Here is a 25,273-nt window from a genome sequence, read left to right as displayed (position 1 = left end):
TCCATTTCCCATGATTCCTGGCTTTTGGTTTGGTTTTGTAGCCTACTTGGTTTAAGCAGGACTGTTTGCATGGCCACTGGATTTGGAATATTGACTAGAGCCTGGTGAGGTCAGTGGTGGGTATGAAACTGAGGCGATGTATAGCAAATAATTCCCCAGGGAGGAGTAGGGCCCTCGAGTGCCTCTGGCCTTCATGCCTGGCTATAGCTCTAGCCGTTCTTGTGTATAACTAGTTCTCTCATACACAGCTACTGTGGGTTTCTGACTGCAAGTGTCATGCCCAGAGATGGCATTTTACAGCCCTTCCTCCTATATTCTGGCTCTGAGGAATTTTCTGTCCCTCCCTTTACAACGTTCAGAGAGCCTTACAGGGGATAGTGTAAATGTCTTGTTTAGGATGGCAGCTCACAAATGTTACTTATTCTTAGCTCCCTCTGCAGCCAAGAGTCTGCATTCAGTGCCAAACACTGGAAAGATGAGCGTGGAGCATAGCCTTTCTGGACTGGACATCAGGAACAAAGCAGTTCGTCCAATGGTCTCAATCATAACAAGGTCAAATAAGTCCAAATGTGTTTTCCCCATACAACGACCCTGAAGTTAGTTCAGTAAGCCATCGCTGACTGGCTGTACCTAGGTGCCTTGTGACACTGGATGGACATTCAGAGCTTCATGGCTTAGTCCCTAAGATTGTCCCACCCCCTGCTCCTTCTGAAATAGCAGTCTTGTTCTGCATGTGAGAAAACTTTCTTATGGTCTGCAGCTCCAAGCATGGGAGGGTTGAGTTCCCATGGCAGGGGAGGAAGAACCCTAATTTCCTTGACCTGCCTTGGGCAGGGAAGGGACCAGATAGAAGGAACGGGCATGGGAGAAGACTGACAGGATGAGATTTAGTTTCTGAGTAATTGCCAGAATCAGGGCTAAGATGATTGGTGGTTCTAGTTTCTCATGGGGAGAACCAATTCCATGGTGTTCTAATCTGGCAGCCATTTATAAAAACTCCAGTACTTATTCTAATACCACACCATGACCTCAGTCTCTGACATCCTTTAAATGATGTGGAGTTTAATTCTGGATATGGAAAATTGAGACAGGTTTTCAGTAAAGCCAGTCTGTAAAACTTTGCACTGGAGTACACTGTCACCAGTCTGGACCATGGTCATTAAAATGCTGGTTTTAAAATTATTTTAGAAATGTGTATTTATTTGGATGATTTTTCACAGAGATGTGAATACTTGTTGGGCAACATAATCAAATTATGCTTGGAACACCCAATCAGAGTCAGATTTGGACTGCTTATTATTGCAGCGTTAAACCTCTTAAAGACCCATGAGATGGCCCAGGAATACCCGCAGGCTTTACTCTGCCTTTCTGCACCCGACTTCAGTGCCCTCACATATGTGATACCCACTTATAGAAATAGAAGACATGCAAGGCACAGTCACTCAAAGGCTGGGAAATTACCTGAGGCTGGCAAGCACGCTGAGCGCACACACACACACATTTTCTGTTAAAAATTAAGCATGAACTAGGCATGAATGATGGCTTAAGGGAAAGTATAAGTAAACCTAACAATTAGAAGGCAGAGGCAGGAGGATTGCTATAAATAGAGGGGCAGCTTGGGTTACAAGGTTTCAATAAAGCACAAGGATAAAAGCTCTGCAGCTCCTGGTACTTGCTAAGTGCTCAGAACGCACTGGGTGTAGCTTTGCCGTTCTCTACCACCATAGAAAATATCAGAAATTTCAGAACACAGAGACCCTGCCCTGTCCTCACCCATATTTTTAAGCAGTAAGCCTGTGTGTGCCCCATGAATTGTTGGCACTTATATTCAATCAATTTGTGATGTCAGCCATCCCTGCCTTGGGTTTCACTATGTAGACCTGTCTGGTCTAGCCTGCAACTCTATGTATACTAGGATGACCTCAAACTTGCTACAATCCTCCTGCCTCTGCCCTTCTGGGAGATTACTGGCATCTGCTCCCATACCTCTTTTCTCCAGACAATATCAATGTCTGTTGACTGGCAGACAGAACTGGACTAAACTGAATTCAGGGATTTTGGGTGTGATAGTAGGGAAACCTGCAGAACTATAATTTCTAGACTAGATAGCAACTACCCAAGGGAGAATGACTTAGATTCATATTGCATACTTCCTAGGTAAGGAGGGAGAATGATGGCATTTCAGAGTGATCGCAGAATAGTGTGAGCCTTAGCATTTAGAAGTGGGTGGGAAGAATGGAATTCCTTACAGGTCACTCCTTCCTGTTGCCCATAGCCCAAAGCAAACTTTAACTGCCAATCAAACATTTGCTATAGTGCACAAAAAAAAAAAATACAAGGGAGGATTCTGGCAGTAGGCTTTGATTTTTTTCACTATATTTTTTCCTTGTTCTGGGGCAAACGTTTCAACAGCGGTGACACAAGTAACAGACAGGCACTCAGGAGGGGGCAAGTTAGGAAGTCAGGGGTGGGGTTTGTCCCAGGGACTCATATCTCACTGGATCTGAGACTGGGTTTCAATTCTTAATCCTCCTGCCTCAGACCTTCCAGTGAGATTACAGGGGTGTGTCTCCATGGCTTGGCCTTGCCCTATCCGTTTCTAACTCGTTTCTAACTCAGTGTACAAAGCACTCTCTACAGTGCCATTGGAGGGATACGATTTTATAAAACAGAGATTCTGTGTGTGCCTATTCTTATGCAGAGTCTCTTACTAGGTATTCCTGACTATCGGTGTCTCTATTACTAGAGGTTTGTTTTGGTTTGGTTTGGTTTTGAGACAGAACCTAGCCTCTTCACTCTAGTGTAGGCTGGCCTGGCCTGGAACTCACTGTGTAGCTCAGGCTAGCCTCACATTCTCAGCCATCCTTTCAGGCTCTCAGGCACTGGGCTTGCACATGCTGCCACCACATCCAGTTGAGATATTGTAAGGCAATAAGTACATTTTGGGTTTTGAAAGATAATTTGAAATAAGCATAATATACAGGATAGTATTTACTGTGAGGGGTTATGCTTATGAGGAATGGAGAATACATATCATCTTAATTTTTTAAAAGGTCTATAAGCTAATTAATGAAAACATGACTACTGGAAAAATGTGTAATTATGTCTCATCCATGTATAATTATTAATTTGTTTAATATTTCTCTGCGCAACAGATCATTGTGAACTGGTTCACTTTTAATTTTTTTTTCTGTTTTATAGAACTTTGATACAATTGTACATATTATGGGGTTCAGTGTGAGACTATGTCCTGATTTTCTGTACTGCTCAGATCAGTATGACTGGCACTTTTGACATCTCAGGTAATAGTCATTTCTTTGTGCCAGTAGCTTTCAAAATCCTCTCTCCATATTACCTTGAAATATTTGATTTAAATGGCATTCTTCTCAATATGAATTTCCAGTACAAATGTAATTTTGGTAGGCATTCAGGATTATATCTTTCAGTAAACATTGTCATGGCCACTACTTAACTCTTCTTTTTTTTATTTTTTTTCCTAAGTGAATATCTGGCAAATTTAAGCCTCAGCTTGGTGATCTTCAAAATCTCTCAAAGGGCCCATGGCTGCAACCTTGATCATAGGCTGTGGAGTTATTGGGAGTGGTAGAGTCTTAAGGAAGTGAGACCTAGTAGAAGGACATGCATCATGGTGGATGGTCCTGATGAAGGTCCTGAGACCACGACCACTCTCTCACTCTACCTCCTGACTGTCCTAGGGCAAATGCTAATCCTCTTGTATGCACCACTTCACCCCCATGTACTGGGCCTCCTCCAAGCTCAATGTAATGGGGACCAAGTGGCCATGGACTGTGACCCCTGAAGGCAATTCTCACCTCCTTTTAAAAGTTGATTTATCTCAGAAATTTTAATATGATGACAGAAAGCTGACTAGACAGTTCTTCTCAGAATGGCAAGAATAAGAGAGCACGTATGGGTGATTAGGAGAATGAGCCAATAGAAAATATAAAGGGCGAGTCGCAGAAGAAGGAAGGAGAGAAACCAGAATGGCAGCTGTAATGGAGTGCTACAGTTTAGCTCCTATTTGTTCCCAAGCGCTCAAGTCACCAACCCACGGTGACAATTTCAGATGGGGCCTTCTGGAAGGAAGTTAGGTCCCTCGGGGCATGGTCTTGAAGTAGGTATTAGGACCCTCATCTCTCTACATGTGGGCTCTCTGCCATGAGGTGAGTATCTCCCCTCCTCTGTCTTCTCCCTGTCATGATATCTGTCTGTCACAAGTCCAAAGGACCACAATCTGAAACCTTCTAAACTGTAGTGAACCAAAATAGACCTGATCTCTTCTAATTGATCTCTCTTGGGCATTTTGTCACAAGGACAGAGTGCTGGTCCAAGGGATGCCGGCTTTGGGCAAAGGCACTGCAAGTTTCCCCCCATAGGAACGGGAGGAAGGAAATAAGAGATAAGATCCAGGTAGAAGCATCTGAGAGAGTGCACAAGGCAAGGGAATGGGGGCTTGGGGGAAGCCCCGATGCTGCATGACCAAAGAAGTAAGGTACTCTTTGAGAGGAAGCAGTAAGACCTAAGAAAGAGACTCCATTTGGGCAAGGAGTTAGAAACTCCCAGGGAACTAGACCTGTGCGTCTGTGACCAAATACATCCCTTATAACAGTTTCATCATCTCTGCAAATTTTCATCCCAACCACCCACACACTGAGAGGGGAAATAAAATGTGCGGGAAGCGAACTGCATCGGGCTTTGTTTCAATGTATGTATCTGTGCCTTCTCAAACAAAACAAAGCCAAACCTGAATTCTAAGGAAAGATGATGGCAAGGATAAAAGGAAGAGTAAACAGAAGGCTCACTGTGGGAGGTGGAAGCCGGGGAGGTGGCCCATTCAGTAAACGGTTTGTGGTACAACATGGGCACATGCAATTATATCCCCAGCACCTATATAAAACAAGTCCATGACAAAATTTATATAATCCTAACACTGGGCAGTAGACACAGTGGGACCGGTGGTTTGCTGGGTAGCTAAAGTTGTGAGGTCCAGGTTCAATGGCAGACCCAGTCTCAAAAAATAAGGTATAAAGCAATAGGCAAATAGGCTTCTGACATTGGCATCCAAACTGCACACATGCATAGATTAATGAGCATATGAACACATGCAAACATGTGTGCATATACCTCCCACCCCCACCCCCACCCCCACACACAAGACTCTTTACCCATAAGTAAACTACATACTTAGTCACATGTCTACTTCCAAACTGTTTGGCTGCAATTCTTTTCATCTCTGTGTACATATTTGTGTGCTGTATGTATAGGATGTGCAGGTATTTGCCTGCATGTTCATGTGTGAGAGTGTTGGAGGTGCCCCAGCACATGTGTGGAGGTCAAAGGACAACCGCAAGTGTTGGTCCTCAGGGTCTCTCACTGTTCACCACTGCATACAGCAGGCTAGCTGGCCCATGAGCTTCTGGGGATTATCCTCACTCCTCTTCACATCTTACCTGCCTCTCATGTTCCATCTTCTAGGATTATTGTATTGGTACCATACAATATTGCACATTATTGTATATGGTACCACACGAATCCTGGGATCAGAACTCAGGTCAGCACGCTTGCATGGTAAGTCCTTTACCCAAGTGCCACTCCCAAACACGCGTGAACACACACACACACATTTCTTAGACAGTTGTGACTAATGTGTTCATACAAGTAGTTCTGTTCTTTGAAGGCACTGTTTGTGTTTTATTTGTATCTGTGGTCATTCTTCAAGATCAGTAACAGTGCGATATTCTCCCACCTAACCATTCCCCAATCATTAGTGCTTGGAGGGTTTCCCTGTGACATTTTAAAGTCATAACATATATTGAACTTCTACCAATATAGTGCTGTTTATGCCACCCTGACTTTCCATCTAGCAGTCAAGGCTTAGCCTCTGCTATACAGAAGAAGCCCACCTAAAACTGGAAGTTCTAGGTTTTCAACGAGAAACTATTTTCCACATCAATTCCTTTAGCAAATATAAAGTGCAGCACACTGTACTGTGTAAGTCATGTAAATTCTTAGATAAACTCTGGTAAACAGAGAGAAAGACTTCAGAGAAGCATATTGACGTGATTTCATTTAAGATGGTTATTGTGTGATGGTTGAAAAGGAGTATTAGTATCGCTGAAATGAGTGAAACTATAGCAATGTTTAAAAATGTAAAAAGTTCCATTTCTTTTTCATCATTATCAGAATGCCAGGAACATGGCATTCTTTTTGAAGAAACTCTCATTTCAGGAATAACGGCTTTCTTAATACGTCCAATTTCTGTTCTGCTCCACTCTTCTTTTAATACACTGCTTACTCAAGGATAAATTTCAACAGTTACCACATCTGCACACGTTGGCGGACATCATCAATATTTTTCCAGGAATTTAAGTGGAGACTCATCTTGTAAAGATGTCGTTACTGTCATTAACTCAAGTTGTTCCCTTATCTCCTTCATTCTTTGAATCTATGGAGTGTATTCTTGATTAATCATCTTGCCAACATCATAAAGAACTGCCAAAAATATTTTTTTCTGTTCTAATGTTATCAGTAAGCTCCTTAAAATACTGGAGAACAACTTCCTTATCACCTTGAACTATTTTCTCAGAATGATGTTTCTGTTCTTCAAGCTTTTCAAAGAGGCGAGTGATGTCTGTCCAGTGTGTGTTGGTTAACTGTCTCAAAAACTTCTGAGGTGTGTATCCTTTTCTTTCAGATAGGCACTTTGAAGGTCATCTATAGGATGGCCATGATGTTGGCCTATAGTAAGACAATGGCCACAAACTAATTTCTTATCTAGTAAACCATAAACATTTAATGGTTGCCTGTAGTGTTCAGTGCAGGTGACAACATCTGGGTGGTCTTCTTGCTGGTACTTTTCAATAATTGCTCGTAATGCAAAGTTTACAGGTAAGGATTCTATGCCAGTTGAAGCAATTTCAATAATACTTCTTCAGTTAGGACACTGGAGTGGAATTCGCAGAGGCCTCCATATGCAAAAGTTACCAGATGTCTGAAGAACATGTTCCAAAAAGTTTCTGCAAAATGTATGAGAGCATGGTAGTACACGGGGGATCTTCACAGATACTGGTCTGTCAATCTCCTGATCTGGACAGGGAATGTACTTTATCTTCTCCAATTTTCCCAGGATCCTTTGTTATTCGAGAGGCAGGTGATGGTGAGCACTGCCATGGATGGCTCCAGGGCAGCCTGGTGCGGACTCTTCGAGGGACTAGCTGAAGTCTTCAGGTGCCCGGCAGGGGTGGGGCCCGCGGCGCCACAGCTATATCAGTAATTCTAAACAGGTTTGTTAAATTAATTAAAGAAAAAAAAATGAGGAAATATGTCTGCTTATAATCTTAAAAATCCTTTCCCATTTTGTAGTAAGAAAATCTGCCCAGTCGCGCTTTCCTAGCACTCAATGAGACATACTCAAAAGTTTTTCCTTTAGATCTTCACCGAAGCTAAATACTTTCTCTATAGTTGTGTTGTGTTTTGTTTTTCCCCAACTTAATTTTCTCTTGATAAAAGTAGTTTTTTAAATATCCTTTATATGCAAATAATATTTCATTTTGGTAATTCAGTTTACTTGTATGTTTTTATTTGTAGTCTCGCTCTTACAACATGTTTAGAGATTATTTTAAAACTATGTAATGAAAGACACTGGGTTTTAGGTTTGCTATTTTCTTTACTACTTGAAATTTCTTTCTTTCCCATGTTATACTGATTTGTCCAAATCAAACCTCTTATAAGATTTGAATGTATCGCTGGAACTTCTATTTTGTTTCATTAATCCTTTTGATTTTAACTGATCGGACACATTATTCATTCGGAGTAGCTCTCTACCTTGAGATGTCATCTCTCATTACTGTTCCCCAATCTTATTACTACTTTGTCCAAAGTGCTTTCGTTAAGACTCCCGGGAGTCTCTCAGTGGGGCCTTTGAGGATTAGTACATTCAATACATGTATATCCTGCACACAGCAGTATCATCTTGCCTCTGTTTTGCTTTCACAATTACAAACTGGGATTCTTCCAGATGGAGGAGGGGTGCACACACTGGTTCGTGACCAGACACCTGTGTGAATCTCAGCACCGCCTGCCTCTCCGGCTTCATCTACCTAAGCTCTCCGTGCTTTTCATTCTTCCTTCTCCAGGCAAGCACTGCTCTCTACTCTGAGGGAAATGCGCACAGAAAACATCCACACACACACCGTGCTTTGGAATCCACCACAGCTGACGTCATATACCTCTACCTCAGGAAGGAAGCTAAGATTTCTGTGACAAACCTCAAAGGCATATAGTAACGGTGTACTAACACCCTATTCTCTCTGCATTGTTTGACTAAGATGTGATGGACTTTCACATCAGAAATCATCTTCAAAGGATGGACGTAAATAATAAATGCCTAAAAGTCATAAATACTTCTCTGACATAAGGTAGGAATGAATATGATATTTATGAAATCCCCCAAATTGTTTATTATTAACAAATGACGCGATTCCACAACCAGTTCTTTTTCTTTACGTATGTGCCAGCAGGACTGCCAGGCAGGCCAGAGAGCTGTGGTCCCCACCCCACCCCCTGGGTTGCTGTGAGGTTCAGACTGGCTCCCCTGAAAAATCACAGGCTTGCTGTGCTGGCTGCCTCAGAAAGAGTGGAGGGCAATCGAAGAGCCATTCGCTCTCTTCAGACCTTGACAGTAAAGGCTGAAGGAAGGAAAGTATGGCAGGCACTGGGTGTAAATATTAAACATGCTTGTGTTCCAGACCTTTTCCATTTTTAGTCTCCACACAATTTTTCTTTCACAACTATAAGCAGTGGCTCAATAAAAAGTAAATGGTTACCAAGTAGCCTCTACCATGCAAGTGCTACCCAAGGCCGGACCCTCCTGGGCTTCAGAGATCAGAGGAGATCAGGGCGGTTCAGGGTAACATAGCCATAGACCTAGAGGTTAGTTACATCTGCTGGCTTCAAACGGTCTATGTTGCACATAAAAATTCCTCTTCTGAAGTCATAAACTCCCCTCAAAGTATTATAACTGAGTTTATAGGAAAGCTCCAACTTTAAACCCCTTTTGTTGATGCACAGTTGCAACCTTTAAGTCTTAGTTTGATCTGTTAAGATCACTCTTGATCTCTTAAAAGGCAGATACATTTTTCCCACTGAGAATATTTTACCAGTTAAACAAAGAAAATAATTATAAGATAACGTCTCAGTCCCAGGTAGCTCCTTCCTCTCAACCTGCATCACACTCTAACAAGCAGGTGTTGAGGTTTTGTCTTTTATTGTTTATTGTAAGGCTAAGGACTGGCCTCCAAGATTTAGAGTCTGCTAAAGGGACTCTGGCCCCAGTTAATACTGGTAAATAAAGATGCCAGCAGCGAATAGCTGGGGAGGAGAGACATAGCCGGGGTTTAGATTTCTCAGGTTTGAAAGCACAAGGAAGAGGGGAGATAGGGAGCCCTCACCTGCTAGAGAAGCAAGGAAAGCCACCACGGGCTAGAGGCCGAGAGAACGAGGCCCAGAGAGCTGCCTAAGTGGAGCTAAGAGCAGCCCAGGTGAAACACAGTGAGTAATAACTTGGATTAAGGATAGGAGGTAGATTCTAACAACACGGAGGGTAGGCAGTTGTCTAGCTATTGTGCTGCTTAAGTCATATTAAAATATACAGCTGGGTGTGTCTTTATCAGGGAACATAAGTGGTCAAAAAAACAGATTCCCAGTTGCACTGATTTCTATTAAACAGACCCTTGAGATCACTAACAAAGATGCCCCATACACTTCGAAACCTCACTTGTGTCAGCTCCGACTTCCCTACTGGAGCAGAGACCTCTCTCACACCGACTATGGTTATGGTTATAAAGACACATTTGAAAACTCCATCTGTCTTGCTGGATATTAACTTAAATAATAAAAACTGAACATGGAAAGAGGACTGTCCCACCTTGAAGTTACTCGTTCTGTCTTTCAAATTGGTTCAAACTGGATTAGATCAACATAAATCCATGGCTGGTTACAGCTAACACTAAGATGATCGTTTTTCTGTTCCTTGGCTATAAGAACACGTTAAGAGTACAGAGAGGTATCGCCCAGCTACAAGCCCTAACATCTACTCATTGATTCACAGCTGACATTCTGTGTCTGGGTGGAGATAAACGTGCAGGTCTGTGAAGGCCAGAGGACAGCCTAGGGTGCTATTGACCTTAGGTGCTTTTGACCTTGTGTTTTGCTGAGACAGGGCTTCTCCCTGACTTTACAACTCATCAATGAGACGAGCCTCAGATGGCCAGAGAGAATCTAACTGACCCATCAGTGTCCACCTGTGATGGTTTATATATGCTCAGCTCAGGGAGTGGCACTATTAGGAGGTGTGGCCTTGTTGGAGTAGGTGTGTCACTGTGGGTGTGGGCTTAAGACCCTCACTCTAGCTCCCTAGAAGTCAGCCTTGAGATGAAGATGTTGAACTCTCAGCTCTGCCTGCACCATACCAGCCTGGATGCTGCTATACTCTTGCCTTGATGATAATGAACTGAACCTCTGAACCTACAAGCCAGCCCCAATTAAATGTTGTCTATGTAAGACTTGCCTTTGCCATGGTGTCTGTTCACAGCAATAAAACCCTAAGACACTACCTCTATCACGAGCCTCACAAGTGCCTTGTGAGGCCTGATTTTTTTTCTTTAACATGGGTTCTAGTTGAACTTAGGTCCTTGCAAGAATTTTATCAAGCAATATTCTACCCAACCCTATAGCCAGACATTTCTACATACACTTTCTAACTGTCACTATTCACTCCCTTATTGGACTCTTAGTACCTGGCACGTCTTGTGCTAATGGCTACACAGGTTAGAGGGAATATTTAACAGCTACTTATGCATTATTTTGCCAGACATGTGAATAACACTTTACAAATGCAAACACATTCAATCTCCCCACAACCCTCCGAGGCAGGCAGGTACTATCTCACTGTACAAGTGAGGACAATGGAGCATAAGGGATTAAAAAATATATATCAGACACAGTCACTCAGCTAGTAAGCCGCCAGCCACTGCCACTGTGCACCCAAGCAGTTTAGGTTCCCCAGGCTCTGATAACTGCCACTCTTAATTATCCACTCTTAATTAACTACCGGTACAGCAGTAGAGGCACTTTGTGAGTTTCCAACACTCAGCTACACTATTATCCTTCTGGGTATTCCACACATGTGTTAGTTTGCCATATATTCAAAAGAGAGTTATGTAAAAAAAGTATGCCCCTAAGAGCAATGGGAGGATCTAAATACTAGGAACACTGCATCGTCTAAACCTTAAACCAATGGTCCATCCCTAGGGGAATCAGCTGCATTCAAAAATGACACATCTCAAGGAACAAACTGTCAATGTCAGGCCTGTAGTTCTGAGCGTGGTGATGAAGTCGGTCTTGGGAGGACTGCGCATCCTGCAGACACTCCTGTCCTCTCCTAACCAACACAGTTCTGGGATCTCCTGTTAGCTTTTCTCTGCAACACTTCAGTCGTTTAAGATCAGGGCCTATTTTTATCTTTGAGCTCTCGAACACGACAAAGACATCACTCAGGACGTAGTTATCGACAAGATCCTGAGCGAGTTCAGGAAAGGAGGAGCAGAGAAAACAACTGTGAGTCTCAAGAGAGAAACAGGAAAAGCGTTCTTGGCACTCTAGGTGCCCCATGCCAGCTGTATCCGCATTCAACTCCTTGGGACCATTTCCATGGATTCAGGGTCGGATGCCCCTCGTGGAGACCCAGAGTCAGTGGACCCCCCCCCCCAGAGGTGAGCAGCACAGCACCCACCTTTCCTGTTAGCAGGTATCTGGTGTTTGAGCCCTGAGCAAGAGAACAGAACAGCTCCACCCTGCTCTGCTTTCCTCCTTGTTAATCCTGAGCACAGTCAGTTCTAACAAAATCACAGGAACACTTGAAAGGGTTTCAGGTTTTGGGGGAGGGGTTGCCTTGTTTAAGAGACACAGCCTCCCCAAGGTATTCAGACTCACTCAGGGAGACCTCATACATGAACTTATAGACACACTACCTTGCCCAGCTAAACATCTGTATTTTCTTTATTTTTTTTTATTGATTCTTCATGAATTTCACATCATGCACCCCAATCCCACTTACCTCCACTTTCCTTCATATCTGACCTCCACCCCTGCACCCTCTCTCCCCAAACAGAATTAAAAAAAAAATCTTGCCATGGAAGCTGTAGTGTGTCACAGTATGTCACACCACGGTATACCCTTTTGTCCACACATCTTTACTCTAAGAGTTCACTGCAATGATCAGTCCCATGCCTCTGGCTTCTGCTATACCATCCATACTGGATCCTCATCAGGAGTTCTTTCAGGTTTCTTGTTGTAGCTCTGTGTCATGGAGATCCTGCAGCTTTGGATCTGTACGGCCAGCCCTTTCATTCACTCCAGCAGGTCATAGATGGGGTAGATTTTGGGGTGGGCCAACTCAAAGACCTGGACCTGGGCTTGGGAGGTAGCTGAGTTGGTCAGCTTGCTATCTTCCCTGTTCCCACACCACCAAGGTGATCTCTCCAGCACTGCTCCTGCTAACCACAGCCGGCAAGGAGCAGGGTTAGCTCTCCTGCTCTCATGCCCTTGGGGCCAGCTCAGCCATGCTTTTGCCACCAGGGCCAGTTCTACTGTGCTGTTCAGGTGAAAGGTGGGGCCAGCTCTCTCCAGTGTGGTAGCTGGGGAGGGACAGGGCCACCTCAGTATAGTTCCTCAGGACTTTGTTGGTAACACAGACTCTGCCCTGACTGCCATAGCACCATGATCCCAGGCATGACCCCAGGGAACAGCCTGGGCCAGGCTGTCCTCATGGCCTCCTCAGGTAGCACCCAGGCCACTGAGATCATCATGTCTCCCCAGCGTGACCCTCAGATATCCACCTGGTAGCCAGTGGTATCTCAGACCACAAACATCCACTTGGCCTCTGGTGGTAACTCTGGCCATAGGCATTGACACAGACCCAAGCTGCAGCAGGACCACAGACCCAGATGTGGCCTTTGGTAGCAGCCCAGGCCAGGACCACATCATGGCTTCCTCTTATCTGCCTGCTCTTCACTGCTGTCTAGTCTCCGTTTCCTCTTTCTCCACAGTGTAAGAACCCTTCAGTTCGCCTTTTCTTCCATCTCTCCATCTCGTACACCCTCTTTCCCATCAGTCCATCACACATTCGTCCATTGTAGTGGTACCCAACGCAGAGGCTTGGGTGTCTTTCTTCTGCCCTCCCTAGGCCAGCATGCACATCTGTATTTTTAAGGTAATGTTCACAGGGGAAAGCGATAGGCAGTGACACACAGTGATGGGGAACTGGAATACACACTTACAGAAGAATAAATTGGACCCTAACTTACATTAAAAACACAGATTAACTCAAAACAGATGGAAGACATGCTACCTAAAACTACTGGAAAAAAATATAAGGGAAAAGAACGGGCAGAGCAGATTTCCTGTCAATGATAACAAGAGCTCAGGCCACACAATGAGAATAGGCAGAAAGGGGGAAACCCAAGGTTAAAAGCTGCACAGGGAAGGCTGGAGAGATGGCTCAGTGTTTAAGAGCAGGCCATGCTTTTGCTGGACACTCAGATTCCCTTCCCAGTGCCCATGTGGAGGGGCTTACCATAGTGTCTCACTCCAGGTCCAGTGGCTCCAGCATCCTTTTCTGGACACTGGGAAGACATCTATCCATCCACACCTGTGTATCTTCACACGAATACACACATAAAAAGGTAAATAACTTTAAAAACAAAAGACGGCACAGAGGAAACAACCCACCGAGTGAAATGACAGTCTGTGAGACGTGGGAGAAAAATATGCTGGGGGAGATATAATTCATATTCAGAATACATGTAGGAACCTACAACCCAACAGAAAAGAATACCATTAAAAAAAAAAAAAACAACCAAAAAACCTGAAAGCAGAGGCAGGAAGATCAGGAGCTCAAGGTCAGCCTCAAATATATAGCAAGCTGTAGCCTAGCCTGGGTTATGGGAGCCCTTATGCCAGAGATAAATAAGGTAACGAATAAATAAGTAAACCCACAACAAAAATGGTAAAGGATTTAAATAATTTCCAAAGGAGATATCCACGTGAGCAACATGCATATGAAGAGTTGTCAACGTTGCTGACTGTAAGCATCCACTGTCCCTCAATTAGGATGTCCCACTACCAAAAGAAGGAAGAGTAGAGGCTAAGGTAAGTACACTAACGGCTGGAAGTGCAGCGCACTGTGGGATACGAGCTGGTGCTTCCCCTGTGGAAATGGGTATAGCTGTTCATCAGAATATTGAAAATAGAACTACCATACGTCCCGGCAATTCTATCTTCCAGATCTATATCCAAACGAACTCAAAGCAGGGTCTCATCAGGCTCCCTGCCCGCACTCCTGCGCTCACTGTCCAATTACAGACACAAGGCAAATGAAGGAAATTCTCTCTCTCTCACACACACACAGAGGCACACAAGGGAGCTGTAATAAAACAAGGAAATTCAGCATGGATAAACCTGGAGAACTTTGTGCTATGTAAACTAAGCCAGTTACGGGAGAACAAAGGACAAACACCACAAAGTAAAGCCATCAGAACCATAAAACCTAGGGATGTGGTCACAGACTTTCAGTCTGACAAGATGAAAACCTTTTAGCAATCTGTCGTGTGATCTGTAAACACCCTTCACACTTCAGGACAACACACTTCAGAAGTGTCCATGTAGTAAATTTACCGTTTAATATTACAATTAAAAAAAAAAAAACTTCCATGAGGCTGGAGAGATTGATTGATGGTTAAGAGCATTAGCTGCTTTTCCAGAGGACCCAGGTTCAGCTCCCAGCACCCACATGGTGGCTCACAACCCATCTATACCTCCACTTCTACATGATACAATGCCCTCCTCTGGTCTCAGTGGGTATTATTAGACGTTCTTGTCGTACGCAGAGATACATGCAGGTAAAAGACTCATGCATATACAATTTAAAGGTCTTAATTTTAATTTTTAAAACATTTGAAAAGAGTAATTAAATTAATCCACTTTGAAATAAAACATGTCGTTCCCATGAGATACGGCAAAGAGCAGTAACATAGGGCTCAGAGAGGACTGTCACTACACTGTATTTCAGAGCACACTCACCACTGTGGGTGGATTTGAAATGGTCCCCGTGGCTCCTGTGTTTAAGAGCTTAGATACAAGCTGGTGGCACAGTTTGGGTGCTGCAAGAACCTTAGAAGATGGAGCCTGGAGGGATGAAGTAGGTCTCTGGGTGCTAACCTTGGGGCTTTACAGCCTGGTCTACTTCCTGGCTGCTCATTGTTTCCTTTATAGCCTGCTAGGCTTCGTAGCTCCTCCCGGCTTCCACTACTATCATCCTAGACCACAATCCACTTTACCCTCTAATCACGCGCTTTAATGAACCCTTCTTCCCCTGAGCTGCTTCTTAAAGTTCAGTCAAAGGAAAAAAACATTAGAGTCGTGCATTTGTGTGGAGAAGGGACAGAGGCTGGCTGCCATGAGTATCCATGACCAATATGAAGCTAGTTGACTTGGTGCTTGTACCACAGAAAGGAGAAATACAGATGTCTCATAAACAGTGTGATCTAACTCACATTAACGGCCTCCTTACTCACTTGTGGAGGGAGTTGTCATACTACCAGGCAAACATAATCAGGTAATAATCTACCAGGACTCTGAAGGTCGGTCTCCATGCCAACGGATGTGACAGGGAGGGTGTGAGACAGCTAGCATGCAAGGAAATCAGAAATTAAGAGGAGCTCCGTTTATACATCCGTTTCATACCAAGCAGGAAAAGAAAGCCAGTAAAAAAAAAAATCTGAAAAACAATTTTTAACAAGTGTTTAAAGCAAACTTTATTATCTTTGCATCACCACAAAAATATTTTTTACACGAGCTACTTTATTGAGAATCCAACTGCTTCTGGTTAACTACGCTCAAACTCAAGAAAAGTGTTTTCATGAAGCTCAATACTGCCTGGCCATTTATTTTGATCAAACAAGGTTTTCCATGTGTATACAGTTAGGAAGAAAAATCTAAAGGCTCATGTGATATTTCTGAAAGTATTGTTCAGTGGGCTGTATCAACTACAAATCGCAACATGAAGTTATAAACAGAAGTTAAAAAGCAGAGAAAGTACTGACAGGCTGATAGGGAAACTGAGGTAAACCTAAGAGTAATTGCACAAATCCGGGCTATGTAAATTGCTGTGATGTCACTTCTCTGGGCTATGCAAATTGCTGTGATGTCACTTCTCTGGGCTATGCAAATTGCTGTGATGTCACTTCTCTGGGCTATGCAAATTGCTGTGATGTCACTTCTCAAGAAAGGTCTGAATAGCAGTGAATCTCATGATTTCAGTGCCGTGATACTTTCTGCAAGAACACTACAACATCAGTTATCTGGAGCGGTAAATGCCAGCACCAGAGCCAGAGCCCATCCACATGGAGGGTGTTGGCACCACATTCCTATACTCCGCCGTTTCAAAACACGATAAGCAGGAGAAACACAGGGCCAGAGAAAACAAACTCCAGAAAACTCATCTATTTTTTTCACTATCTTTATTTTTATTATTTTGAATTATATGTAAGGCCTGGAAGTATGTATATACACATGTAATATATCCACAAAGGCTGGATTCCCAGGCAGTGGTGAGCTGTCCAAAGTGGGTGCTGGGAACCAAAGGTCCTCTGCAAGAGCAGTATCTGTTCTTAACTGCGGAGGCATCGCTCCAGCCCTTCAATCATTGTATTTTAAAATATTATTATAAATATACCCTGGTTTAAGAAAAAAAATCAAAGACTAAAGACACCTACAAAAGACGCCTCATGTCAGGGCACACAGATCAAAACTATGTGTCCTATTTGAGCTAAGTCTTCAAGTTTAAAAAGGCAAAAAAGCAGGGACAATAACCAAGTCTGGTCTCTGTGCTGACTGAGGCAAAATAGAAAGACTAAAAGTACGCCCTGTGCATACACACCGGCATTCAGCACATTATTTTGCTATAACTCACCAAGAAAATAGATTTCCCTGACCCCAAAACAGCACAAATGTCCTTCCTTTTCTCAGGCTTGTCCTCACGGCTCATTGAACACAGATCAGTAACTATGCTCTCTGGTCAGAAGGCTTCTCTTTAAAAGATCTCGACTTGAAGGGACCCATGGGCGCTTTACCAACTGGTGGCTGTGTTGTGCTCACCTCGTGGCTACCAACTCTGCAAGGGGCTTCTGACACTAAACATCGTCTTCCATGAGACAAGAAGAGTCGGAAAGAAAGGGAGAAGGGCTAAAAAGCAAACTGGAAAGAGGAAAGGGGGGTTTACAAGAGCTTCGAGGAACTACGGTGTCACCGGAGCGAGCCTCGAGGGCTACAGTGACTATTCCCACACAATCTTTAAACAGACTCTCCAGCTGCCATCCCGGGCAGCCGATCCCATCCCAGCCTTCTCACTCATCTACACTTCAAACTCTTGCTTTTCTGGGACTTTGCTCCTACGGGTGAACCCCACTTTAAATGTCTAGTAAAAGCAAACAGAAAAACGAAGGCTTCTGAGAGCTTGCTGACGGAACCCTGATTTTGTGTCTATGGCCTTTTCAGGGAATGCTGGAAAGTTTCTAACCAGACGAGACCTGGTTTCACGGAGGTCAGAGGTAGGAGGATCAGGTGAGAGGCATAGAAAGGATTTTCCTGTGCTCGGGAAATAAGAGACAGGAAACCAACACTCTCTCACTTCCTGCCTATATCATCTGCTGAATGCCTACTTATCTTTCAACCTCTCACTTAACTATTGCTCCTCTGAAACCATTCTTAAGCCTGCATCCTTTTCAATTTTTAGTTTTTAGTTAGGTATGAATGTGTCTCTATAGATCTATGTGCATTAGGATGGTGTTGTAACAGCCCCCAAAGTTTCCTCAAAGCTGGACTCATGAGTTATAAGTGGTTGTGACCTGAACACCATGGATACTGGGAACTGGACTCCAGCAAGAACAGAATATGCTCTGAACCACTGAGCCATCCCTCCAGGCCCTCTGGTATCTTTTCTACACACACAGCCAAAGCAAGCAATGATCTGCCCTCCCCATTTCTCTGGCGCTTAGCGAACCCTCTACTGTTTTGTAATTGGCTATTAATATATCTTCCTGCCCTGTTCAATGATAGGCGCCTGCGGGGTGGGCTTCATATTTAGCTATTTACTCCCTGTACCAAATCTGACTGACCTCATCATGGAAGCTTAACCACTGATCACTGAATAAATGAATGAATGATTTCATTAAAGGGCAACTTTGAAACTTTTAGATGGCCTTAAAGATATTTTGACAACACATTAATTTTATTTTTTGAAAGGACAGTTTTGAATTAAATTGACACCACGCCAGCCATGGAAGTTTCACTGCGTTGTGCGTCATTTCTGCTCACCCTTCCTTTTAGCCTTCAACATGTTTCTCCTGTGCTTCAGGAATACAGATTTAGAAATTTACAGAAATCGCCGCCGGGCGTGGTGGCGCACGCCTTTAATCCCAGCACTTGGGAGGCAGAGACAGGCGGATCTCTGAGTTCGAGGCCAGCCTGGTCTAGAGTGAGTTCCAGGACAGCTGGGCTACTCAGAGAAACCCTGTCTCGAAAAACCAAAAAAAAAAAAAAAAAGAAATTTACAGAAATCAACAAAATCCCTGATCCCAAGGGCCTTATGTTTCCCCAGGGTAAATGTGGAGAGAAAAGTTATCATGGAGAACCTTGTCTAGAAATGGCACAAGACACCTTTTGTTACTTGGCATTTACTAAATTATCACAGGACAAAAACTAACAAAATAAAATATAAAAAAACAACAACAAAAGAACCCCAATAGCAACAACATTTAAAAACAAAACAAAACAAAACAAAACAAAACAAAAAAAAACCGCTGACCACATATAAAGATTACCTGAACTCTTGTTCTAAACAGACGAAACTGATTTTCTGTCTCCTGACACAAATCACAACCTTGTCAACCGTCAACCAAACGCTCCTTTGGCTGAAGGAAACACCATTTCCTATCAGCTAAAAAGAACTGAAAGCTCTCTCGGGAGGATGGCGATCTGTGAGTTACAAAGGTCTTTATATTTGAAACCATACGCTTAACCACTAATTTACACTTGAAGTGTTTTCTTTTTCTTTTCTGTATCTTCCGGATCCCGAATGAATCAGTCTCAGGGACTGTGTCTGACTCCACACCTGTCCTCTTCCTCTAAGCACACAGTTCCTGCCTAGCTGTTCTCACAATGGCATCTCTGCTCGCTGAAGTACACCATCCTCTTTCCTTCTGTATTCACCCCCTTGCTTAGACAGTCCTTTCCTTATCTCCAGACCTGGCTTCTCTCCAGGCAGCTCACTGCATCTGTTCTACCCACCCACCACCTTTGAGCCTCTCCTCCTAAGGCAGTGGTTCTCAACCTGTAAGTCAAGTCCCCTTTGGGGTTGCTTATCAGATATCCTGCAGATCAGATAGTTACATGACATATTTATAAAAGTAGCGGGATTACAGTTATGAAGTAGCAAATGAAATAATTTTATGGTTGGGGGGTCACCTCTGTATTAAAGGGCCACAGCATTAGGAAGGTTGAGGAGCACTGTCCTAAGGGATGAAAGCCAGTTCTATCTGCCTTTAGACCTATTTGTGAAGCCAACTCTAGAGGATGCTCTCCTTACAATTCTGTATCATACATCTGGAAGGACCCTGACATGACAGGGCCCCCAGGCTGTCAGGCAAGAATCAACATAATGCTTCAATTTTTCATCTGATACTCAGGAGTTTCATTAAGACACATCTGCAAAACATCCATCTCCAAATATAAGTCTGGGAATTGATAATGAGCCTCTGACAACTGAAGTGTGATTTCTATGCCAAGGGGGAGAAAAGAAGGTAGGGCCATAAAAGAGGATCTGTATCCCAGGCAGATGATGCTGATTAGAGTCCTAGGCAGGTTATTTGTCGAAGAATCCTACAGGCAGAGGGCATTTCTACACAGAGAGGGGATTTCCATGGATTTTTGTCTCTTTGGTGGTCATTTGGACCTTCCTTTGCCAAATCCACATTTCACAGAGAGCCTTGCCATGCTTCAGTAATTACCCGTAGAAGCAGAGTCGGTGATCAGGGATACAGGTACAGTGAGCTGGGATTTTAGGCTCCTGGTTCCTACAGGCAGAGTTGAATGAATGAGTGTGCTTGCCCTTACAAACCTACCCAGAAGGGTGAAGATTGGTCAGCTCAGGGACACTCCAGGAATCCATCTAGCCCTCCCATGGGGAAGCAACACTTTACCCTAAAGGAAACTGAATTATAAAAGGAAACATTTTATAGCCTTGGAAAACTACCAGTGAGATTTAAGTCACAACTTCCCATTCTCCCTTTAAAAGTGCTTTCTAATAACACTGGGCACATCCCAAACAGCTTCCCTCTGCCAAGAGCACACCAAGAGTGCCTCCTCCGCTCAGCAAACAGGGTGACAAACAAACAAACAAAAATCAATGCCCAGAGAACCTACATCTCTCCATTTCTAAAAGTAAATTGCAAGTGTCTATCTTGCTGGGCATTTATCCACAGGAGTGGCTCCTAACTGAATCTAGGAAATGAATATGACCTTTAATGGATAATTTGGTTCCCATATGGAAAAGGCAGAGAAGGCAAAACAAGAATGGTGAATGTTGGCCCAAAGTAAAAGTTCTAAGTAGGGTAGGAAAGGGAAGATAGATTTCATCTAGAAAGGTGGAAAGGTTGAAAGTCAACCACAGAGCACAAAGCAAGGAGAGGAAATAGTGTTCTATTTAAAAATGTTCCACTGCAGAGAAGATGGAACTGATTCGGAGCAGGGATTTTGGAGTTCAAAACTCCTTGACTCTACTAATTATTGCAGTTCGCAGTTCATTTAAAGCTCGGTGGGCTTAGCATCCTAAAGGAGAGCTGGCAGTGGGGAAATCACTCTCAGGGATGGCAGGGATGTGGAGACCCTCCTAAACTCAACAAGCGGCCTCAGGTTAGGCCAGATCAGGGAAAGCTGGGGTATCTTGAATTGCTCCAGACTGTCCGGCGCTGACTGACCCGCGGGCGACCGCAGATTCCACGTGGGAATCCGGGAGAAGGGAGCGCATCCTCCACAGCCACCAGGGCGCTCGTGCCACCGAGCCCCCGAAGGACCGCGGAGCAGGGGAGAGCAAGGGGATCAGTGGGGCTCGCGGGCGCGGCCACTCACCGATGCCGAGCCCCACGACCAGGCGGCCGGCCAGCAGCGTCTCCTTGTTGGCGGCGGCGGCCAGCACGGCGGAGCCCACGGTGCACAGGGCGCTGGCCAGCAGGATGGCGCTGCGCCGACCGAGGGCGCCGTTCAGGGCCCCTCCGGCCAGCGCCGCGACGGCGGCCGCGCCCACCGCGCCCGACACCAGCAGCTCCTGCCACATCGCACCCAGGCGCATCTGGCGCCGCAGCAGCAGCATGGCCCCCGACACCACGCCGGTGTCGTAGCCGAACAGGAAGCCGCCGAGCGCCGAGAAGGCGGCGGCCGCGTACACGAAGGCGGGGGTCTCGTCGCGCTGGAACTGCCTGCGCGCCGCGCGCTCCAGCTCCGCGCCCTGCAGGCTGGCGGCCGACTCGGCGGCTAGGAGGCTGCGCTCCCCGCCCGGCGCCCCGGGCTCCGGCTGCCGGCGGCGCCTCTCGCCCATCAGGCTGCTCAGGCTGCGCAGCGTGTACTCCACGTCCTCACTCGCCTTGCGGGACATGGGACAGGCGGACGCCGCCGGGGCGGCTGCGGGGAAGTTGCGTGTGGGGCGCCACGCACTCTCTGCCAGCTGCTGAGCCGCTGCTCCTCCGCCACCCGAGCCGCCCGCCTCGCAGCCTCTGCTAGGCTGGCGCTACGGAGCGGCCGGGGGCGGGGTCGTGCGTCACTTGCCCGCTCGGAGGGGAGGGCGAATGGGACCCGCCTCCCCTGGTGGGCGGGGCGAGAGAAGAGCTCCTCCCCCTGGGCGCGGCCACCTCCCTCTGTGGGCGAGGTTAAGCGGCGGTCCCCTGGAGGAAGAGCTCTTTGGAGTCCAGGGTACCAGGACACAAGGAAGCTTGCCTTCTGGCTGCAGATGAGCTGCTTGCTATCCAGAGCACGCAGGGTCACAGCAGGCTAAGGATCAGGTGAAAGACTCCTTCTGCCCTCCTGCTTGCAATCCGAGGTGGCTGAGACCGCCTGACACCCACCTACTTCTGTCCTTTTGCAGTGAGTGTCCGTGTCCCGTGGTTCTCATGCAATTAGTTTGTTTTGGAGCAGTTTGGGACCATGGTCTCTGGTGTCTCTAGTTTCCTTTCTCCCTGCTACTCCGTCTTCAAATTCCGCCCTTCTAAAAAGCATTTGCATCTTGACTTTCTGAGGGGAGAAAGAGAGACGGAGACAGAGACAGCGAGACAGAGACAGATAGACAGACAGAGAGACAAGAGACAGACAGACAGAGAGAGCAACTCTTCTCTCACAAGAAGGCTTCCTGTAGATTCCCAGAGATAAAGCAACTTTAGCTGTGCGTATATACATCACCCTCTCACATAACTAGCTGATTCCAAGTGGAACAAGGAAACTCAAAAATGTGATTTGCTGTGCGATTGGCAATTACCACCTTTCTTGCCCAGCATGCGAGCCTAAAATTTTAGATAGCTTCTCCCTGACAATTCCTGTTGCTGCCCCATTGCTTTGGAGACGCTATTTTAGATGCCCCATTTGCCTGAAACAAAGTAATTTCAAATGGTTCGAGGATGGTTGTTTTAATTGCTAATTGCCAGTTGTTGGCTGGTTTGGAAACCTCCCATTGATTTAAATATTCTGTAAATTATTTTACGTCGTTTCATTTCCGGAGATAGAGACTAATCAAGTATCTTTCTGCTGCAGTCTCTTTCTTCAGGCGTAGGACACCAGATTTCAATGAAAAAGAAATTTAAAACCCATGGCTTCCGTGAACAATTCCGGTCTTCATTTACTTCCCTTATTTGAACAAATGTTTCTTAGCACGAACCCTATTCATGCAGTTTAAGCTTGTTTCCTTCAGAGAAATTGTTTCTGTCATCCTATTACGCTATGAAGTTATTAGACTTTCCCAACGTCCCTTTCACCTTGATTTTTAGTCACCAAAATATCTCACTTTCCAACCACGTTTCTCCAAATGTGTGTGTTGGGAGGGGGGGGGTTATCTCAGAGAAATAACTTTAAATGTATCGTGTAACTTTAAAGCAAGGTTTTGCCGTCTTCCCAAGGAGAGATTAAATACAGACTTATCTCTCAAATAATGAAACAATAACTTAGACTTCAGAAGATTCAGGCTTGAGTCTTTCCCAAGCCCATAGCAGCAAAACTGCACCCCCTGGTGGTCAGCTTGTTCACGTAGCTTCTGCAGAGAAGAACTCTTGTTGAGTTGAAACCAGCTGAACTTCAAATCCAGCTGACCTATTGAACACCGTGACTTCTACTCACTAGGAGCTCCAAATTCAACTTTGGGGTTCCAGAACACGGAACCAACCACTCCTTAAAATCGTCTACACCTCGTAATTTATATCCGTGAGGTTAAGATTACCTCGGAAGGAAATGTGAACATTGGTAACACAACCGCTCTTCGGGGTTCTTGGGAGGAGCCAAGCTCAGTTAGGCACAGCACAACATTCTACTAACATGGAGTTCCTTGTAGCTTCTTCTAATTTAACTTCGTGGCGAGATGGAAAGTCCGAGGGCTAAGACAAAGCAGAGTACATCTCCCACAGCGTTTCACAAAACGCTTGAGATCGCCAGATTACTATACGAACCACTTTGTCTCACTTACAAAGCCTCAGCAAGTGCTCATTGACTAGAGTTCGAAAAATCACTTTTAAATTATAGTTCGTTGCTAATCGAGATAAAGTGTAGGCATCGCTATCGATTCGCTAAGCAAGTCCTGAATCCCAATGTTTAAGGACATTTGTTTACGCAGTCCCAGAACACTAGGACCCCGTCGTAGAAGAGGAAAAGAAGAGAGTTTGGGGATACGCTGCTACACATTCTGAACACCAGGCCGAGACACTGGTGATTGATTCAGTGGCAATATGCTTGCTGTTGGGATGAAGATGTAACTAGAGAATGGTTGCCTAGCATCCATCAGGCTCCAAATCCAGTTCCTAATGCCACACAAAGAAAATGAGGTCCTTTTGATCGGGGAGAAAGGATGAGGAGCAGGGAGCACAATATTGTGCATCTTGGATGTTTAATTACACAAATAAGGTATCCTTGTTGAAAAACAATATGGCAATAAAGATAACTTTCTCAATAAATAAATAAATAAATAAATAAACAAATAAATAAATAAGAGTTCTTTCAAGGCGTGGTGGTTTGAGTGAGAATGCTCCCATGGACTTCATATGTTTAAATACTCTGTCCTCCATTGGTGGAGCTGTCTGGGGAGAATTAGGTCATGTGGCCTTGTTGGAGGAGGTGTGTTACTGAGAGTGAGCTTGTCTCTCTCTATTGGTGTCTTGCCTATGAATCAGAAGTAGACATTTTGCTGCCTACTGCTCCAGCCATACCAGCCTGACTGCTGCCATGCACTGTACCATGCTAGTCATGACCTCACCCTCTGGAACTGTGAGCTTAAACTCTTTCTTTTATAAGTTGCCTTTGTCTTGGTGTTTTGTCATGGTAGGGGGGGAAAAAAGTAATTAAGATGCACGGCATTCTTCTCAGAGTCATTTCTAGTTTGAAACATATATTTTAAAACAAACAAACAAACAAATGAAAACACTAATAATTTGATGAAGGCTGTTTAAATCAGTTGGCCATGTTCCCCTCTGTTCTTTACGCTGTGAGTGTCATCCGTCACCATGGTAATTGAAGGCCGAGGGTACACTTAGCTGGTATGTCTGGGAGAAACAACTTTGATTACCCTCGGGCTCCTGTCTGGAAGTTTCATCACCGTGCTGGAAAACAAAGAGCGCACAGCAGAACTGACTCCTTTATTCCTGTCTGTGCATGATTACATTCTCATTTCCTTACCTAATCTTCCTCCCCCCGAGGAGATCTGTCATGATCAGCCAGTGACAATATCTCGTTGATGGTGTTTTTCTATATTTATCCAAACATCTTGTAATATATCAACAATTTAGAGAAGATGAGGGAATTATTTAGCTTTTCAGCTCAGAAACCACATTTCTTTTTCTTTTTTTCTTTTGCATGGTAGTTTGAGGGGTAATTTTTCAGAATAGAAAAGCTA

At 44.7% G+C, this 25,273-nt stretch overlaps 1 protein-coding gene and 1 pseudogene across 1 annotated transcript in view; both read right to left on the bottom strand.

Annotated features, from left to right (window-relative positions):
• Slc2a13 (solute carrier family 2 member 13) overlaps window positions 1-21,910 on the bottom strand; it is a 305,859-nt gene extending 283,949 nt beyond the window's left edge. The window contains exon 1 of the mRNA XM_021183777.3: window positions 21,265-21,910. Coding sequence (XP_021039436.1) covers window positions 21,265-21,787 — 523 coding nt within the window. The 5' untranslated portion in view covers window positions 21,788-21,910. The remainder of the gene's footprint in view (window positions 1-21,264) is intronic.
• Window positions 5,948-11,691, bottom strand: LOC110310716 (tripartite motif-containing protein 59-like; annotated as a pseudogene).
• Window positions 21,911-25,273: the final 3,363 nt, after the last annotated feature.

The sequence above is a fragment of the Mus caroli genome, unplaced genomic scaffold, assembly GCF_978045245.1.
Source record: "Mus caroli unplaced genomic scaffold, Mus_caroli_1 scaffold_16, whole genome shotgun sequence".
Lineage (NCBI taxonomy): Eukaryota > Metazoa > Chordata > Mammalia > Rodentia > Muridae > Mus > Mus caroli.
Note: the sequence above shows the minus strand (reverse complement) of the source record. Positions and strands in the feature narration are given on the sequence as shown.